Below are 16,743 nucleotides of genomic sequence, written 5' to 3' on the forward strand. Positions count from 1 at the left end.
TCTACATTTCCCCTCGCGCCCCATCTGTAATCCCTCCGTCCCTTTAAGTTAATCAGAGTAAACAGGACGTGGAATATAGACCAAGGGTTCATATAAACAAGGAGGGAATATGATATGCTGCAACAACACATCGTGATTGTAAATCACTTATAAATCAGTTGCCAACAAGCCCTTTGTAGTTTGTTATCCTATTTGGTATGTTTGAATCACTTTCTTGTCCTGTCCTCTGCTATGACACTTAAGCATTCATCTCACAAACTTTTCTTTTTATGTTGAATATGTAATAAAATGGATACGTGAACTTGTATAGATTGCCTCAGGCACCAACTCATAGGCTTGCAATACTGCTGCTTTGACAGATACATACACTCTACTTTCCGCTACACTGAGAGCAGAATACGCTTGTTGCGCCTTACCGGTGAGAATGCACTGTAAAAGTAACGTGCGATCAGCATCTGACCAGTTTCTACTCACTGCCAGACGTTCAAACGGCAAAAAAAAAAAAAATGTATCCGGGTCTTGTTCACAAAATGGAGGAACCAAGTTCAGATTAACCGTAACATAAAAAACATGTGAAGGCCCAGCAGAGCCAACGGAGACCTGCGCCAAGCCACCGCCATCCCGAACACTCAATCTGCGCTCTTCCAGTTCTAATTTTTTTAATTTCCATTTTTAACAATAGGAACTCTTTGTGTTGTTCAAGTGTTAACTCTGTCACCGCCGCTCCACTAGAGGCAGTTGCATCAAATATGCCCGAAGCGGAATCAACAGCCTGCAGTTTTGGCCGGAGAACACCCACTTCTAACAGGTTTTTCCTTTTTTCATGTTTGAAAAGTATGCACTTTAACCCGTAGGCCCGGTAAAGCCACCATATACTGGCAACCCCCCTGAAACCTCGGACGTGCTCCAGAGACAACTGCTCGAACCACTTTTGTGACCACACTAATCAAGCAAACAAACTCCAAGGGAATCCGGTCTTCAGCCTAACAGGGACAGAACAGCAAATAATTCACAATGTACAGGGCACTTTACTCACACCATGGCCGAACAGCAAACCTACACAGGATTATCCTATGTTTCTATTTAGTATGTGTGATTCCAGCCTATGAAACAGTTCTATTGAAAAAATGTAAAAGCCATGGGTTAAAAATGCAATGTAAGTTGCTTTAGATAAGTGTCAGCTAAATTACCTGTAATGTAATGTACACCCTCAAACGTCTCCCCAAACCAAAACATCATGAAAAACCTTAGTCATACCATGTGGTACGCAGCCAGTTACGCTACAATTGCTACTCCAGCTGCACTCCAGTGTCCCACCGGATCACCAAGGAATGCCACAAGAATTGCTACTCCAGCTGCACTCCAGTGTCCCACCGGATCACCAAGGAATGGATGGGCCCCCATATGTCACAGTCCGGCTCAGGGACTGCCGCGATGTCCTGCTAGAGCCAGCAGGTCTTCCTCTCAGCAACCCGGGGTTTCTGGATGAGATCTTTTAAGGAGCCAGGTGTGGCTCATCCAGGTGACGACCCTCCAATGAGCAGCTGTAACAACAATCACAACCACAAGCCGACCTGGTGCGTGGGAGGGTCGTCACGGTTCTCTTAGTTAAGAAAAGCATGTGAGCATTTACTGTGTCCGCTGATGATGGCGCTTTTATTTTGTAGGTTGCGTAACGGAAGTGTTGTCGCGTCACGCAGCAGCCTCCACGTCTCCCTGTAGCAGCACGGCGGCAAAAGGTAAACACGCTGATATTCTCTCGTGAAATAAACACACGGGACACACGCACGCACACACACACACACACACATCTAAGAGGGCTTATTTAATAAAAGGAAACAAATAACTTAGTCGGCTAGTTTCCCCTACCAGCCAGCTGAAAGTAACCGTGCCGTCTTAACGTTAAGTTAGTTATTAATTATTTCACTGTATTTCACGACCCCCTTTCCTCATACTTGAGCAAAGACTCTTAAACGGTGGCTGGCTTTGCATCAGACTTTGGACCGGTGTCTCCTAACGAGCAGCCCTGCATTCATCTTAACCAGTGTGCTGCTAGCATCAGTGTGCTAACCGCTAGCTCGGGCTTTGTTAGCTAACGTCAACACTAGGTATCAATACGTCTGAAATACCCATTTCAGCTTGCCCAATGAAGGCTGATATAATGTTTGGTTTCTATGAGGGAAATGATTCTTGGGAACAAACTAAATCCCTTTACCCACCTTTTAGTGCCGTCATATTGTAAGACATGTAACTTTTATGAAGTTCTCTGCATATTTTTCGACTGAAGAGAAACCACAAACAAATCCAAACATAAACAAAGAGGAGGGGAAATTCCACAGGAAACGGGCTATTAAATCATTAAAATGTTAATGATTTTTCTTACAGGAAAATAAGAGGCCTTTAACTCCGTTGTGCAGTTTGGGCTTTTGTTAGGCCGTAGCCATGACGACGGACTCCTCGCTCCTCAACTCCGAGCTGGAGCTTCAGCAGGAAGAGGAGCTTTACCAGCAGCTGCTGCTGCAGGTAATATTGCTTTAAAAAAAATGAGCTGTGAAACTTTGGCCATCAATGTGTCAAATGATAAAACATTATACATCAGTTGTTCGTGTGAGGAAGGGCTCATTTACTTTCTTCTTTCTCATAACTCTTTTTGAGAGGAGCAATCCACACTGATGTGGGTTGTTATTTCTTAATTTCAAACGTGACAACGGGTTGTTTTAAAAGAAGCTGTGCTCATGTTGGGAAGCATATTTATTTGCGTTAGATCAGTGGTTCTCAAACTTCTTCCTCCAAAGTGGGCTTTGGAAGAAAAATGTTCGGGCCCCAACAAAAATTTAACAAAATGGTCCATGCTGAATTTTTATTGAAATAAGGACATTTTGTGACTCTGTGTGTGTGCTTTTATTAACTCTTAATAATAGAATAAAGAAAATGTAAGTCACTTTCATTTAAACCAGATTGCTCCATCAGCCAAAAACAAATAAAATGTGCAATCACTTATAAAGCAAATTAAAAAAAAGAACTAATATTTGTCAAAAATAGCTTATTGTCCTTGAGCAAGACACTGAAGTCCCAGTGCTTCACAGCAGCACACTGCTCCTTATTTACTAAGGACGGGTAAAATGCAGAGATTAATTTCCCCATGTGGGATTAATACAAGATTATAAATAAAATAATAATTATAAAAAATAAATAAATAAGAACAAATAAAATAATCTACATTTCCCCTCGCGCCCCATCTGTAATACCTCCGTCCCTTTAAGTTAATCAGAGTAAACAGGACGTGGAATATAGACCGAGCGTTCATATAAACAAGGAGGGAATATGATATGCTGCAACAACACATCGTGATTGTAAATCACTTATAAATCAGTTGCCAACAAGCCCTTTGTAGTTTGTTATCCTATTTGGTATGCTTGAATCACTTTCTTGTCCTGTCCTCTGCTATGACACTTAAGCATTCATCTCACAAACTTTTCTTTTTATGTTGTTGAATATGTAATAAAATGGATACGTGAACTTGTATAGATTGCTGTCTGTGTATTTAGACAATGGGAAAGATGCAGACTGACAATCCAGACTCCAAAGTAATCCGACCACAGCCGGGTACGTGCCTCCTCACTACGAGTTCTACCAAAATACTCAACTTTGGAAGTTTGTTTATGTAAAGGATTTTTTGTGCATGTTTATTTTTCCCCTCTCTCAGGCATGTGTGTGAAGACTCTTTCGGAGCCAAGCAAGCAGAAGGTCTTCATCAACATTTGTCAGTCGAATGCAGTACCGCTGCCTCCGGAAATCTCCAGAGAGGAGCTGGTGCAGCTGCTCCAATCGGAAGATCCCAGCGGCTACAGGGTACCCATGAGCATCGGCGAGCCCCACACAGAAATAGACAACAGTATGTGACCCGAGAGCTTTATTTTTCTCTCTTTTCTTCTCTTTGCTGCGATTTAATTTAATTGCCTCCAAGTGTCTCTCTACGTGGAGGCAGCTCGACGGCGGCTAGCTATTGGTGCAATTAACGGCTGGCGGCTGAAGGCGGCGTGGGTCGGGACGACGTTATGAGCTGTAGCAAGCTTCGGGACTTTTTTGTCTGTTTGCAGAAGACAAGACAATTATTCGTCATAAAATGTAATTTAAAAGCCAATGCCCAGCTGATTTCATTGGACAAACTGCAAAACATAGAGTAACAGATATAAATAGCGAGTTGAAGACTTTCCGCAGTAAATGACACCGCTAGCCGCGAAGTGAGTCTGCCTTCACGTCTGTTGGCAGGCTGAAGCAGACCGCTTCGGACAAGTTTGAACCTAGGATTTCAGTGGGAACCTGAATAAACCCCAGACCAGCTGTGTGCTGCGTGTGAGAGAGAGATGAACGAAAGAAAGAAAGATCAGGGCCATTCCTTTGGTCCTCCACAAGACGGTCTCCCCACTGTGTTGGGATTGCGTCATTGTGGCTCAACGTCATCGATCACAGATCCGCGGCTGGGTTTTTTAGTTTTTTAGGGAACAATTTGCTTTGGCGGCCTATTTCCAAAATTCCCACTCAGCCCGGCACTTTGTGCTCATTGCTTCTGGTATGCAGACCCTTTACTGTGATAACCGGAGGTGAAAAGTTCCTTCATGGTCCGAGGACTTTCCCTGCAACCGGGCAGCATTTCAAATCAAGACTTTTTTTTTTTTTAATCTTTTATTTTTATCTCTAATGTGAATCACAACCCACAGGCAATGCAAATTGCTTTGACGTCCCGCTAGTCCATCCATTTTCAACCGCTTATCCGGGGTCGGGTCGCGGGGGCAACAGCTCCAGCAGGGGACCCCAAACTTCCCTTTTCCGGGCCACATCTACCAGCTCTGACTGGGGGATCCCAAGGCGTTCCCAGGCCAGTCCAGAGATATAATCTCTCCACCTAGTCCTGGGTCTCCCCCGGGGCCTCTTCCCAGCTGGTCGTGCCTGAAACACCTCCCTAGGGAGGCGCCCAGGGGGCATCCTCACCAGATGCCCAAACCACCATAACTGGCTCCTTTCGACGCAAAGGAGCAGCGGCTCTACTCCGAGCTCCTCGCGAATGGCTGAGCTTCTCACCCTATCCCTAAGGGAGACGCCAGCCACTCTCCTGAGGAAACCCATTTCGGCCGCTTGTACCCGTGACCTAGTTCTTTTGGTCATGACCCATCCTTCATGACCACAGGTGAGGGTAGGAATGAAGATTGACCGGTAGATCGAGAGCTTTGCTCCGGCTCAGCTCTCTTTTTGTTACAACGGTGCGGTAAAGCGAGTGCAATACCGCCCCCGCTGCTCCGATTCTCCGGCCAAACTCACACTCCATCTTCCCCTCACTCGTGAACAAGACCCCGAGGTACTTGAACTCCTTCACTTGGGGTAAGGACACATTCCCTACCTGGAGTAGGCAATCCATCGGTTTCCTGCTGAGAACCATGGCCTCAGATTTAGAGGTGCTAATCCTCATCCCGACCGCTTCACACTCGACTGCGAAACGCTCCATTGAGAGTTGGAGGTCACAGACAGAAGATGCCATCAGGACCACATCATCTGCAAAAAGCAGCGATGTGATCCGCAGCCCCCCGAACTGTAGACCCTCCTCCCCCCGACTACGCCTCGATATCCTGTCCATGAAAACCGCAAACAAGATTGGTGACAAGGCGCAGCCCTGGCGAAGGCCAATCCCCACCGGAAACGCTTTCGACTTACTGCCGAGCACCCGAACACAGCTCTCGCTTTGGCCGTACAAGGATTGGATGGCCCCAAGCAAGGACCCCCTCACCCCGTACTCCCGCAGCACCTCCCACAGTTTCTCTCGGGGGACCCGGTCATACGCCTTCTCCAAGTCCACAAAACACATGTAGACCGGATGAGCATACTGCCAAGCCCCCTCTATGACCCTGGAAAGAGTGAAGAGCTGGTCCATTGTTCCACGACCAGGACGAAAACCGCATTGTTCCTCTTCAATCCTTGGTTCAACTATCGGCCGAACCCTCCTTTCCAGCACCTTAGAGTAGACTTTACCCGGGAGGCTGAGTAGTGTGATACCCCTGTAATTGGCACACACTCTCTGGTCCCCCTTTTTGAAGAGGGGTACCACCACCCCGGTCTGCCACTCTTTTGGCACTGTCCCAGACGTCCCGCTAGTGTCCCAGACGTCCCGCTAGTGGCGACATGTTTCTACAATGTCTTTGTCACGGCCAAGTGTGACCTTGTATCACTGCTGAGAGAAACATCAGTTCTGAAAAGCGGACTGCTTTTGAAGTCGGCAAATTTCCAACTGTGTCTTTCAACTCGTACACACGAGGTGAGGTGTTCATGTGGTTATATTACTCATTAGTCGCAATGTTATTTTTTGGCACTTCCTGTGCCTAAGTAACGCAATGTAGGCGGTGAACGGTTCAGGACAAATCTCTTGTGCTCACTTTCTGTTTCCTCTCTAAAACTGAAACAGTCACTGGTTGAAATCCCCAAAATATGAGATATGAGAGCTGGAGCTACAATGTGTCTATATTTGTTACTTCCCATTTTCCAAATATGGTCCACCGGAAGTGGATTGTTTGTGTTTGGCCTGGGTCGATATTTTCCGTCATAGTCCCTTTGTCCTGAAAGGATGTGTTTTTGTCTTCCGTTTCAGACTCACAGGGTTGCACAGCGTATGATGTGGTCGTCAATCAGGAGTTCTTCCACAAGTGCCAGGTGTGTGTGTGTGTGTGTGTGTGTGTGTTTGTGCGTGCGTGCGGCCACTTCTTTCATTCATTATGTTTTTTTTTGTCCTTATGGGATGTGGGATGTGTCTTGCAGGAGGATCCCCTGTTCCAGCAGTTCATCATTTTGGTCTCTTTAGAGGGTTTGGAGAACAAACATGATCTGGAGCTAAGTAGAGGTCAGTGAGTGTGTGTGTGAGAGTATCCTTTGGAGTAGATGTTGAGTTTTTTCTTTTTTTTCTGTGTTTCTTTAGACTGGAAAGTGTTGAAGAACCGAAAGTTCTTGGGTTCTGTCAGTGAGCAAAACATTCGGACAAAGAGCAGGCCGGTGATTCAAGAGCTGCAGCCTCAGTACGTCCCTGCGGTCTCCGTCTCAGTGTGGACGGGCTGGTCAGCAGAAAACAGGACCTCTCCGGGCTTCTGTTTCTAGGCCTCCTCGTTGGCACCGGCACATTTTTCTTGATGTTATCACTTGAAAGGAGGAAATGATGCTCCCATAACAGGCGGCCACGTGTTTTCTTTCCCCCACAGAGAGAATTCCCCATCGACTCCCAAAAGGTAAACCTCCTCATATCTTCACAGCAACTCGCCGTATTACATCATTTCTGTTTTGGTCTCTGGCTTGTTTGCTTCCCGTTCCTCTGTTCTCTGTGCCTACTCATCACCCTCTCTGTCTGCAGACCAGAGTTCACGTTGCTGGTGGAGCCCCCTGCTGGTGATCCAGAGTACCTCATTGCAGAAATAAAGCTGCCCGGAGTGGTGAGACACATTGCCGTTGGATCTGTGGGAAACACTGCTGCCTAGTTGTTTGTCATCACGTCTGGGGTGAAAATTATCTGTTCACCTTTGACCCCTGGACCAAGAACCACAAAGAGTCAGTGGAGCACACTGATGCAGTGAGTGCAAAGCTCACATGCCACCAAAGCCCCCACAGGCTAATCGGACCAAGTCGAAGAAAACTAAACAAAAGTCGTCTTGGAAATGCCCAGGACCAGTATGAGCCTGTTTCCATTGAAAGGAATGGCAGATAACTGATGTAGCCATAGCCTCATATAAGGAATGGCATTTTCCAATTTTCCAAGGGCGTAACCACGCATTCTTTATAGAGGTTGTGTGTCCCCCCCCCCCCCCCCCCCCTCTCGTAGATCGTAGCAGCGGACCCATCCGATGTCTAAGCCATGGTTACGCCCCTTCGTATTTTCCACTGCTGGCTCTTAGGATGTGTAATGACAAAATACTATGGAGTGTCTCGTTGCCACATGCAGAGACAGACTGTCAGTGTGGGTGAACTTGTCTCCCGTGCAGGCGTCGTCTCGCTCTCTGCTTCTGGACCTCGGAGAGGACCGACTGGTGTTGACAGCTCGGCCCTCGCTCTTCCATTTGGACGTCTTCCTCCCCTTCCTGGTGGACCAGGAGAACAGCGTGGCACAGTACAACGGCAGCACTCAGGTTCACAAAAAGCACCTAATGTGATAACACAATGCATTTCTATCAGTGTACTACATTAGAGGGCGGTCGGAACATACTGTACATCATTATCCATGCATCATTCTACAGCAGCCAAGCTCCACCTAAAAAAATGTAAATCAGTCCAAGTGTAGCCTCCATGTCCACTTATGCTGTCTGAATGGCAGCAGTGTCTTTTTGTTGTTTCAAAAGGTTGGTTAGCTTTCACTAAAGTTACATAATTCATGGCGCTCGAGGGAGCCCGTGAAATTTGTCCGTCTGTGGTAAGAGATGTAGGAGTATGGTTTGCTACCGGGCCCATACAGGGAGCTTTGTTTTTACAAAACGCGTGCCTGCCAACAGCCTGCATATAATACATCGAGCACAGAGAAGTAGCTCACACAGCACCACCTAAAAGCACTGACACACACACACACGGTTCATTTACTTTCTGTTTTCTCTCCTAGATCCTCACAGTCACGGTGCCGGTGGTGTCCTCATGAAATGAAGGATGTAATGCCTTGTTATCTTTTGTTGAAAATAATGACGCTGTCATAATAAAAGCATATTTTTTTAAATAAGCTACGTTTCTGTGTCATTTTAAGTAAGAGTAAAATGTCATAATGAGGACATTTTTTGCTGCGTAGAGCAAATTCCAGGACAGTTGGAGATTTCCTCACATCTGCTTTTGGCCAGTTACCCACTAAGCAGCTGCTGAATCCCAGAGCTCGGGCCTGTTGGGGCAGGGAAGCGCCTCTTCACTCACAGGCCGTTCCATCCACATCTGGTGGCCCTCAAGTGTAAACAGCCGCTGATGAAGGCCACCAGATGTGTCTGGTCGTTAAACATGAGTGTGACTGTGGGAAAAATACTCATTAGTATTTGTAGTTGCCATTTGTCCTACAGATCTTTAAATCAAAGGGCCACTAGCAGCAAGAGAGCGTATTGTCCAGCCAATCGGTTCCTTTTGTTCACACTTTATTTTCAAAGAAGGCAACAAACACATACAATTGGCTCGGCTGCCTTCCTTGGCTCGCTGTCTCGCTGGTATGTGGTATATGTTACCCAGGTGCATGCTGGTCCTACCTGGCTAATAACCCACAGGTGCCCACAGTATGACCCTATTAATTAGTGGTTCAATTACCCAAACAATTAACCAAAACTACACATACTTAGTGACAAAAGGGTCTATGTGGCGCAGGGGTAGAGCGGGTGCGCTAGTGGTTTGATGCCCCGGCTGCTCCAATTCCCATGTCGAATTGTCCCTGAGCAAGACACCTAACTCCTCGTTGCTCCCCGGGCAAAAATGTAAAAAGCCACAGGTTAAAAATATAATGTTAGTCGCTTTGGATAAAATCGTCAGCTAAATAACCTGTAATGTAAAAAATAATTAAACTAAATACAAAAAGCTATCTTAATACTAGATCAACAAACAATAATATTTAAGAATAAATAACTGAAAAATAATAGCTCCCACAGTATTGCACGACTTTCTTTTGGCCAAGTGCAGACCCTTGAAAGCGGACTGGCCATCTAGCAATCCAATGGCTCTTTTTCATAGAACCCTTTCACTAATTACTAATTACTTTTAACAGGGCCTAAATATATTTGACCGTATCTTACTTCTAATAAATATATATAAATATATATATAGCCTCTTAAAACGTTCAACATTGAGCAATGTAGCAGGCACATTGAACTCCTCGATGTCAGTCCCGATCATGATGATCTCAGCCAGAAGACAGTTTGTAATGTCCTCCATGTGTGCAGCTCTTTCTGTGATGGGGGGGGAAAAAACCGTCACTCTTCTATATGTGGCTCTGCTTTGGATCACCCCTCCGCCTGCAGCTCCTCCCCCCTCACTTTTCTTATGTCCCGCCCTCCCGAGTGCTGCAGAGCAATCGGCGTCTGTTGAGCTTTCATGCGTCACTCTGCTGCAAAGTGAGGAAGAGGACGGGTTAAAAGAGCACAGCAGAAATGATAATGCGCTTTCATTTTGTTCTCCATGCTTTTGCTGACAACAGGCAATGATGAGGTTGATGGCCCATTTGTCTGCATGTCTTCTGCCACCTTCCTGCCCCACTCTCTCCTGCTCCGCTCAGACTGTCGGGTGGCAACCATCATTTATCAAACTGCTTCTGTGGCCTCTGTCCCGTGCCAGATCTTCCCTCCCATGTTTCTCTGTCTGATCTGGTCTCCCCCCCTCTCGGACCGCAGCCCTCTGTTGGTCCAGTGAGGTCATCCCTCTGTTCTCCCATATCCTGCGAGGTGCTCGTCTTTCTGCCTCCGCTTAATCCGCCTGTGGCCCCCAGCCCTGACCACACACACACGCACACACACACACACACACACACACACACACACACACACACACACACACACACACAGACTCACAGTTATTCTTGTATCATATACTCGGACACCCGGTAATTCTCACAGCATGTACATTCATTGACACACACACAGGGCCCCTCCACCTCTCAATATAAACCCCCTCTGTTTGTACATTAGCCATTCTGCGTATCTCAGCCGCTCTCTGTTGTGTCGGGTGGTACCACACCTTCATTCAGGTACGTCTGTCTGTCTTTAATGTAGCATCTCAGTAGCATGAGAACGATTCAAGCAAATAGTTTTCCGTTTATTTCACCATCGCAGTGGACACTTTGCATGCTTTCTTTTCCTTTCTTGCTTTGAATGCTCACCAAACATGTTTACTTTATTTTGCAGTTGCGTAATCTGTCAGTGAACAGCTTCCTGTATTTTCAGCAGTCCCAATCTCGGGTGTGTGAGCGTTCCTGAATGCAGCACGGTGAGGGAATATCTTTGAAACCTCAAACATCTTTTGTCATGAAAGAATGACAATGTAAAAAAATGTGGCCTAAATTAATGATTAAATCTGATTATCAGTGTGAACCATAGATGCCATTTTTCACTGATATCACTTTGATACTGATTATTATATTGTTCATTTATCTCCGGAAACAATTCAAGTTAATGCAATGTTAAAAAAGGTTTTGAAAAAAAGTTTTTCTCAGGAAAAGTACACATTCAAGGGTCTTTTCACTCAGATTACAAAAAAACCAACACATTTTCTGAAACACTTCTACCCTTATCTAACAAGAAAAAAGCTTGATGCCTCGAAGTTTAGATGCCTGCTGTCGAAACTTTTACCGCTACACAAAAACTAAATGGAATAGGATTTTTCCCTTAAACAATCCAGAAACGTCTTGCAGTAAACAGTTATATGTAAACAGTTTTATATGATACCCTTTGGATAATCCACTGTCTGCTGGACAGTGCATTTAAAGGAGTGGCGGTGTTTTAGAATTCAAATCATATTCCATCTCTGCTTTTTGCAGCTCTCAAATTGCATTCAACATTAAATTACAGGTAATTTAGCTGATCCTTTTATCCAAAGCAACTTACATTGCATTTTTAACCCAGGGTTTTATCCAAGATAGCAATTAGGGGTTATGTGTGTCAGCGACACTTCAACATGGGGGAGCCAGGGTTCAGCACATCCTCTCTACGACCGCTCAACAAATCTAGTGCATTTGTATTTATTGCAAACAACAGATACAACAAAATCTGGGGTTGCTGCTGATACTAGACACCTGGCTGCTGTGTGTTTGCAGCCACTTGTGCGTCTGTTAGTGCTGACACGTTCGAATCACACACCTTTATTATGTAGGGATAGATATTTATACGCACGGTGGTCCAGTCACAGCCAGCTTATGGTCGCGTTCTGTTCCCCTGACGGAGGATGAGGTCTAATGCCGCAGCTCACAAAACAGAAACAAGGTTCCCACTTAGCTGCCAAGTGGTGATTTCGATTCTTTTTAATTAAGATCACAATAGCTGTAAAAGCCAAGAATCAAAATCGCGGCACCGTCTGGCCTGCATGTCCTTCACCAGCCTAGTTAGCTATCAGACCTTTGACATATCTTGTGTGAGTGTTTGTGTAGAACATTTACAAGTGGCTGCTTGAGGTCATTGTAGATGGTGGAATTAATTTTGACATGTAAATCCATTTCAAGCAACACAAGGACTATTTTCCCAAGTAGTCTCTCCAAAAGACGTGATAGTTTACAACAGCCTGTCTTTAATAACAATGAGGTAAACACACACACACACACACACACACGCACACATATTGCCCTTGACTAAAATTAACCCTGCTAAGGGCTCAGCCTGTTGTTGGATGGAACCTGAATCCTTTCCCAAATCCCCTGAGTCAGCCCCCACCTCCGCTCATCTCTCCATCCATCCTGTACCTATTCATAGGTCTTACCTTCACATAGCTTTGGAGTTAGATCTTCCCTCCATTTAAGATCACACTGCCCGAGCCTTTGAGCGGGGCAGTAGGCCGATTCTTATTACTCTTATTTCTGTCAGTTGTAGATATATTATAAGATACACCTTTTATATCAAAACCACACTAGATAGCTAGATAGGTATATACTTTGTTAATCCCCAAGGCACAATTTGTGTGTAGCAGTAGCAATACAGTAATTAAAAATGCACAATATATACACAATACAATAAAATAAAATAGAAAAAAGAAAAATACAATTATATACAGTGTTCGTGAGTAAACGTTGTATATTTAGTGAAAATGAGTGTAAAAGAAGTGTACAGTTGAGTGGAATTGGTATAAAATAACATTAAGACAGTATAGTTCAATGGTAATTGATATTAAATTAAGACAGTAGTGCAGTGGTAATTGATATTAAATTAAGACAGTAGTGCAGTGGTAATTGATATTAAATTAAGACCTGGTTATTGGTAAAGTTCAATTAAATGAGGATTTAGCCAGAGGTGATTTGTTTTGCATTTGGCAGGAACGTTTTCCTGTTTCTGTCCCTGTGACAGCAGAGCTGCATCATCCTGCAGTAGGTGGGGAAGAAGATGCTCCGGGTTATTCTCATACTACGCGGCTTACTTAAAGAAACAGTCCAATATTATTCTTGCAATAATTTCTTTATATATTGTCTGGCATTGACACACTGTATTGCTCTGCTATGTTGCAAGCTTGTTAGCAAACTGTGTCAATTACACATCCAACAGTTGTGGAGCATCATTTTCATTCATTTTGAGTGCTTCTCTCCTGCTGAATGCAAGTCCAAATTTCACTCTCTTTTGGCTCTGATTTTGGTCTCCACCAACTTCATAGGAAAATATGTTGCCCATTTAGTGATAAATTCCCCACTGTGTTTACCAGCGATCGCTGCTACTTGAGTCTGCCTAGTGAACAGAAACAGTAGTAGTTATTGGAGCCTTTTTTGAGAGCAGTGAGCGAGAAAAACACAGGGAAGTAGCAAATAGATAAACAACAAATACTGAAACTCACTATGAAGCTCCATAGAGTCCCCCTCTTTCTAGTCTTTATGCCAAGTTAAGCTTAGAGTAACACGTTGTATTTACCTCCAGACATTAGAGTGGTATCAATCAAAAAGGGCCAGTTGTTCTCTCTACATGTCATTTAGCTGACACTTTTATCCAAAGCGACTTACAATAAGTGCCTTCAACCATAGGGTACAAACTCAGAAGAACAAGAAACAAGAAAGTGCAATTTCCTCAAATAACCCAATTTACAATTTGCTATAGATAAGTGACGTTACAAGTACAATTCAAGTGCTACAATCTCTTAGTCTTTAGTCGAGGTGGAGTCTGAAGAGGTGTGTCTTTAGTTTGCGGTGGAAGATGTGAAGGCTCTCTGCGGTCCTGGTGTCTTCAGAGAGCTCGTTCCACCATTTCAGAGCAAGGACAGCAAAGAGTTGCGATCTAGTCGAGTGTTTTGCTCTCAGTGAGGGAGGAACAAGTAGTTTTGCAGATGCAGAGCGGAGAGTGCGGGTCGGTATGTCGGGTTTGACCATGTCCTGGATGTAAGCCGGACCCGATCCATTCACAGCATGGTACGTGAGCACCAATGTTTTGAACTGGATGCGGGCGGCCACCGGTAGCCAGTGAAGAGAGCGGAGGAGTGTGGGAGAATTTCAGAAGGTTGAAGACCAGTCGAGCTGCTGCATTCTGGATGAGCTGCAGAGGTCGAATGGCGGTGGCAGGGAGACCAGCCAGGAGGGAGTTGCAGTAGTCCAAGCGTGAGATAACAAGAGCCTGAATCAGTACCTGCGCAGCCTTCTGAGTGAGAAGAGGACGTGTTCTCCTGATGTTGTAGATCTACAGGATTGTGTTGTCGCCGTGATGTTGGGAGTCAGGGAAAGTTGGCCGTCGAGTGTGACGCCGAGGTTCTTAGCGGTTAAAATGGGCGTTAGCACAGAGTTGCCAAAGTTGACCGTCACGTCCTGGGTCGGAGAATCTTTTCCCGGAAAGAGAAGTAGTTCAGTCTTGTCGGGGTTGATTTTCCGATGGTGGGCGGACATCCACTGAGAGATGTCAGTAAGACAGGCAGAGATCCGAGACGCCACCTGGGTGTCCGAGTGAGGGAAGGAGAGAATTAGTTGGGTGTCATTGGCATAGCTGTGGTAGGCGAAGCCATGCGACCGAATGACAGCGCCGAGAGAGTTGGTGTGGAGCGAGAAGAGGAGGGGACCCAGGACGGAACCCTGAGGAACTCCAGTAGTAAGAGGTCAAGGTTCCGACACAGATCCTCGCCAGGTTACCCGGTAGGTGCGGCCGTCGAGGTAGGACGAGAGAAGGGAGAGAGCAGAGCCTGAGACACCAAGTTCCTCAAGGGAGGAAATAAGGATCTGGTGGTTGACCATGTCAAGTGCAGCAGAGAGGTCCAGAAGGATGAGGACAGAGGAGAGAGAGGCGGTTCTAGCAGTGTGGAGTTGCTCTGAGACCGCAAGGAGAGCAGTCTCTGTGGAGTAGCCTGCCTTGAAGCCTGACTGGTGGGGGTCAAGGAGGTTGTTACGGTGGAGATATGAGGAGAGTTGGCTAAAGGTTGCATGTTCAGTTTTGGACAAAAAGGGAAGAAGAAGAGAGGTCTGCAGTTGTTTTCTTCAGAAGGGTTGAGGGTAGGTTTCTTCAGGAGAGGGTTGACTCTTGCCTCCTTCAGAGAATTGGGAAAACAGCCAGATAACAGAGCATTGTTGATGAGACAGGTGAGGAAAGGAAAAAGGTCAGGTGCGATAGATTGTAGAAGATGTGATGGAATGGGGTCAAGAGGGCAGGTGGTCGGACGGGCAGAGGTTACTAGGGTGAGAATTTGGTTAGGAGACAGGGGGGTGAAAGAGGAAAGTGAGGGCGAAAGAGGTGAAGTCAGTGTAACGCAAGAAGTAGGAGGTGAGATCAGTAACAGCACTTGGCTCTGCAATGCCGCTGGGTTAGTATTGCAATGGATGTAACAGCAGATGTGGGAATGAGTCAAAGGCCTATATAATAAGACAGACAGATTGAGAGAATACAAGATTTTTTTTTTTTTTTCTTCGCATGATGGTCTGTAGAGGGATAAAGGTTAAGAATTTAACCAGAATTTAAACAGAAACAGCTTCTTTCAAGCTGCTTCTGGTTTCAAATAAAGTCAGAATGTTCAGCACAGAGTAGAAATATGTTTGGCCGGAGGGAGGACAAAAGAGGAGACAGGGCGGCGGAAACTCGAAAGTGATAGAAACTCTATCTCAGCTTGTCTCTACGGGTTTAACCCGTCACATTCTCAACTGTTCCCGCAGCATCAATACTTGTGGGTCCAGTGCCAGGAAGGTGTCACTCCGCACGCACCCACTGTGTCTGTACGTGGTTCCACGCCAGGACAATGGCAGCTCAGAGGAACAATTTATAGCCGAAACCATGTCGGGGTGCATTGCGTCTCCCTCTGCTTATCTGTGTGTTTTTCTGTCTCCAAAGGGATTAATAAGAGCAGAGTATAGGAACTGTGGACAACCGTGATTAGTCTATGAGGAATCACTCACGTAGTTGTGCACAGCCCAGCCCACATCCACGTCACTATTTTACACCGCAAATGCTATCAAATGTTCCAGGTCTTTTTTAATAAATATTCATCACTTATAAGGCCACCAGTGGTCACAGCCTAACAATGAACTTAACATGCTGCTGTAAGGAACTACGGGGTAGATGTTTCGGAGGGTGGGGGGTGGAGGGCAGTGTTTTTGAGCTCTGGATGGTAACCTGGCTACTGATTAAGTGAAAGGCTTTACCTGCTGATAGTGCATGAAGAAAAGTCAGGGATTAACCAAAGTTATTAAATGAATCCTCCGGGCATCACGAATATCTTTCCCAAATTTTAAAGCAATCTCTTCTAACGATGATCAAGAAATGACAATAAAAACTCAAATGTCAGCGCTAGGAGATAGGCCAGATGGACCAGCTTTTGCTCTTTGACCTTTGACCTCTCATTCCCCCGATGAGTACTTGAAATGATTTCATTCTACTGATTCATTGATCTTCTTGAGTTGATTTCCATTTCATTCTCCTACTTGCAGAGATGTCAGATGTAGAAGAGGAGTATGAGTGAGTAGAGCACCATCCCTCCGTATTCATTCCATAAAGCTTTCATTCCTGTGATTGACGGAAATATTTATCTCTCTGTTCATCTTCCTCTTCTCTGCAGGGAGCGTGGTAAGTTTTTGTTTTATTTTGTGTGTCTCTCGCAAACACTGAACAACAT

General features: G+C 45.4%; 1 protein-coding gene and 1 long non-coding RNA gene across 3 annotated transcripts; both read left to right on the plus strand.

Moving 5' to 3' along the window:
* Positions 1 to 1,636: 1,636 nt before the first annotated feature.
* Positions 1,637 to 8,734, plus strand: pih1d1 (PIH1 domain containing 1). Of its 2 annotated transcripts, none has more exons than XM_040191829.2 (11): positions 1,637 to 1,739; positions 2,386 to 2,523; positions 3,549 to 3,606; positions 3,707 to 3,895; positions 6,638 to 6,699; positions 6,805 to 6,886; positions 6,962 to 7,058; positions 7,239 to 7,265; positions 7,388 to 7,466; positions 8,013 to 8,156; positions 8,621 to 8,734. In XM_040191829.2, exons 2-11 carry the CDS (start codon positions 2,443 to 2,445, stop codon positions 8,654 to 8,656), a joined length of 855 nt encoding a protein of 284 aa, XP_040047763.2. In that variant the 5' UTR covers positions 1,637 to 1,739; positions 2,386 to 2,442; the 3' UTR covers positions 8,657 to 8,734. The 2 variants fall into 2 exon arrangements, with proteins under 2 accessions (XP_040047763.2, XP_040047764.2); XM_040191830.2 differs by having other exon boundaries at positions 1,681 to 1,739; positions 3,529 to 3,606.
* A 1,722-nt stretch (positions 8,735 to 10,456) lies between these two features.
* On the plus strand, positions 10,457 to 16,677 carry LOC144384614 (uncharacterized). The gene is made up of 3 exons (XR_013451424.1): positions 10,457 to 10,723; positions 10,881 to 10,962; positions 16,559 to 16,677. It is a non-coding gene; the product is annotated as an uncharacterized LOC144384614 (long non-coding RNA).
* The last annotated feature ends 66 nt before the right edge of the window (positions 16,678 to 16,743 follow it).

Source organism: Gasterosteus aculeatus, chromosome 11, assembly GCF_964276395.1.
Source record: "Gasterosteus aculeatus chromosome 11, fGasAcu3.hap1.1, whole genome shotgun sequence".
Lineage (NCBI taxonomy): Eukaryota > Metazoa > Chordata > Actinopteri > Perciformes > Gasterosteidae > Gasterosteus > Gasterosteus aculeatus.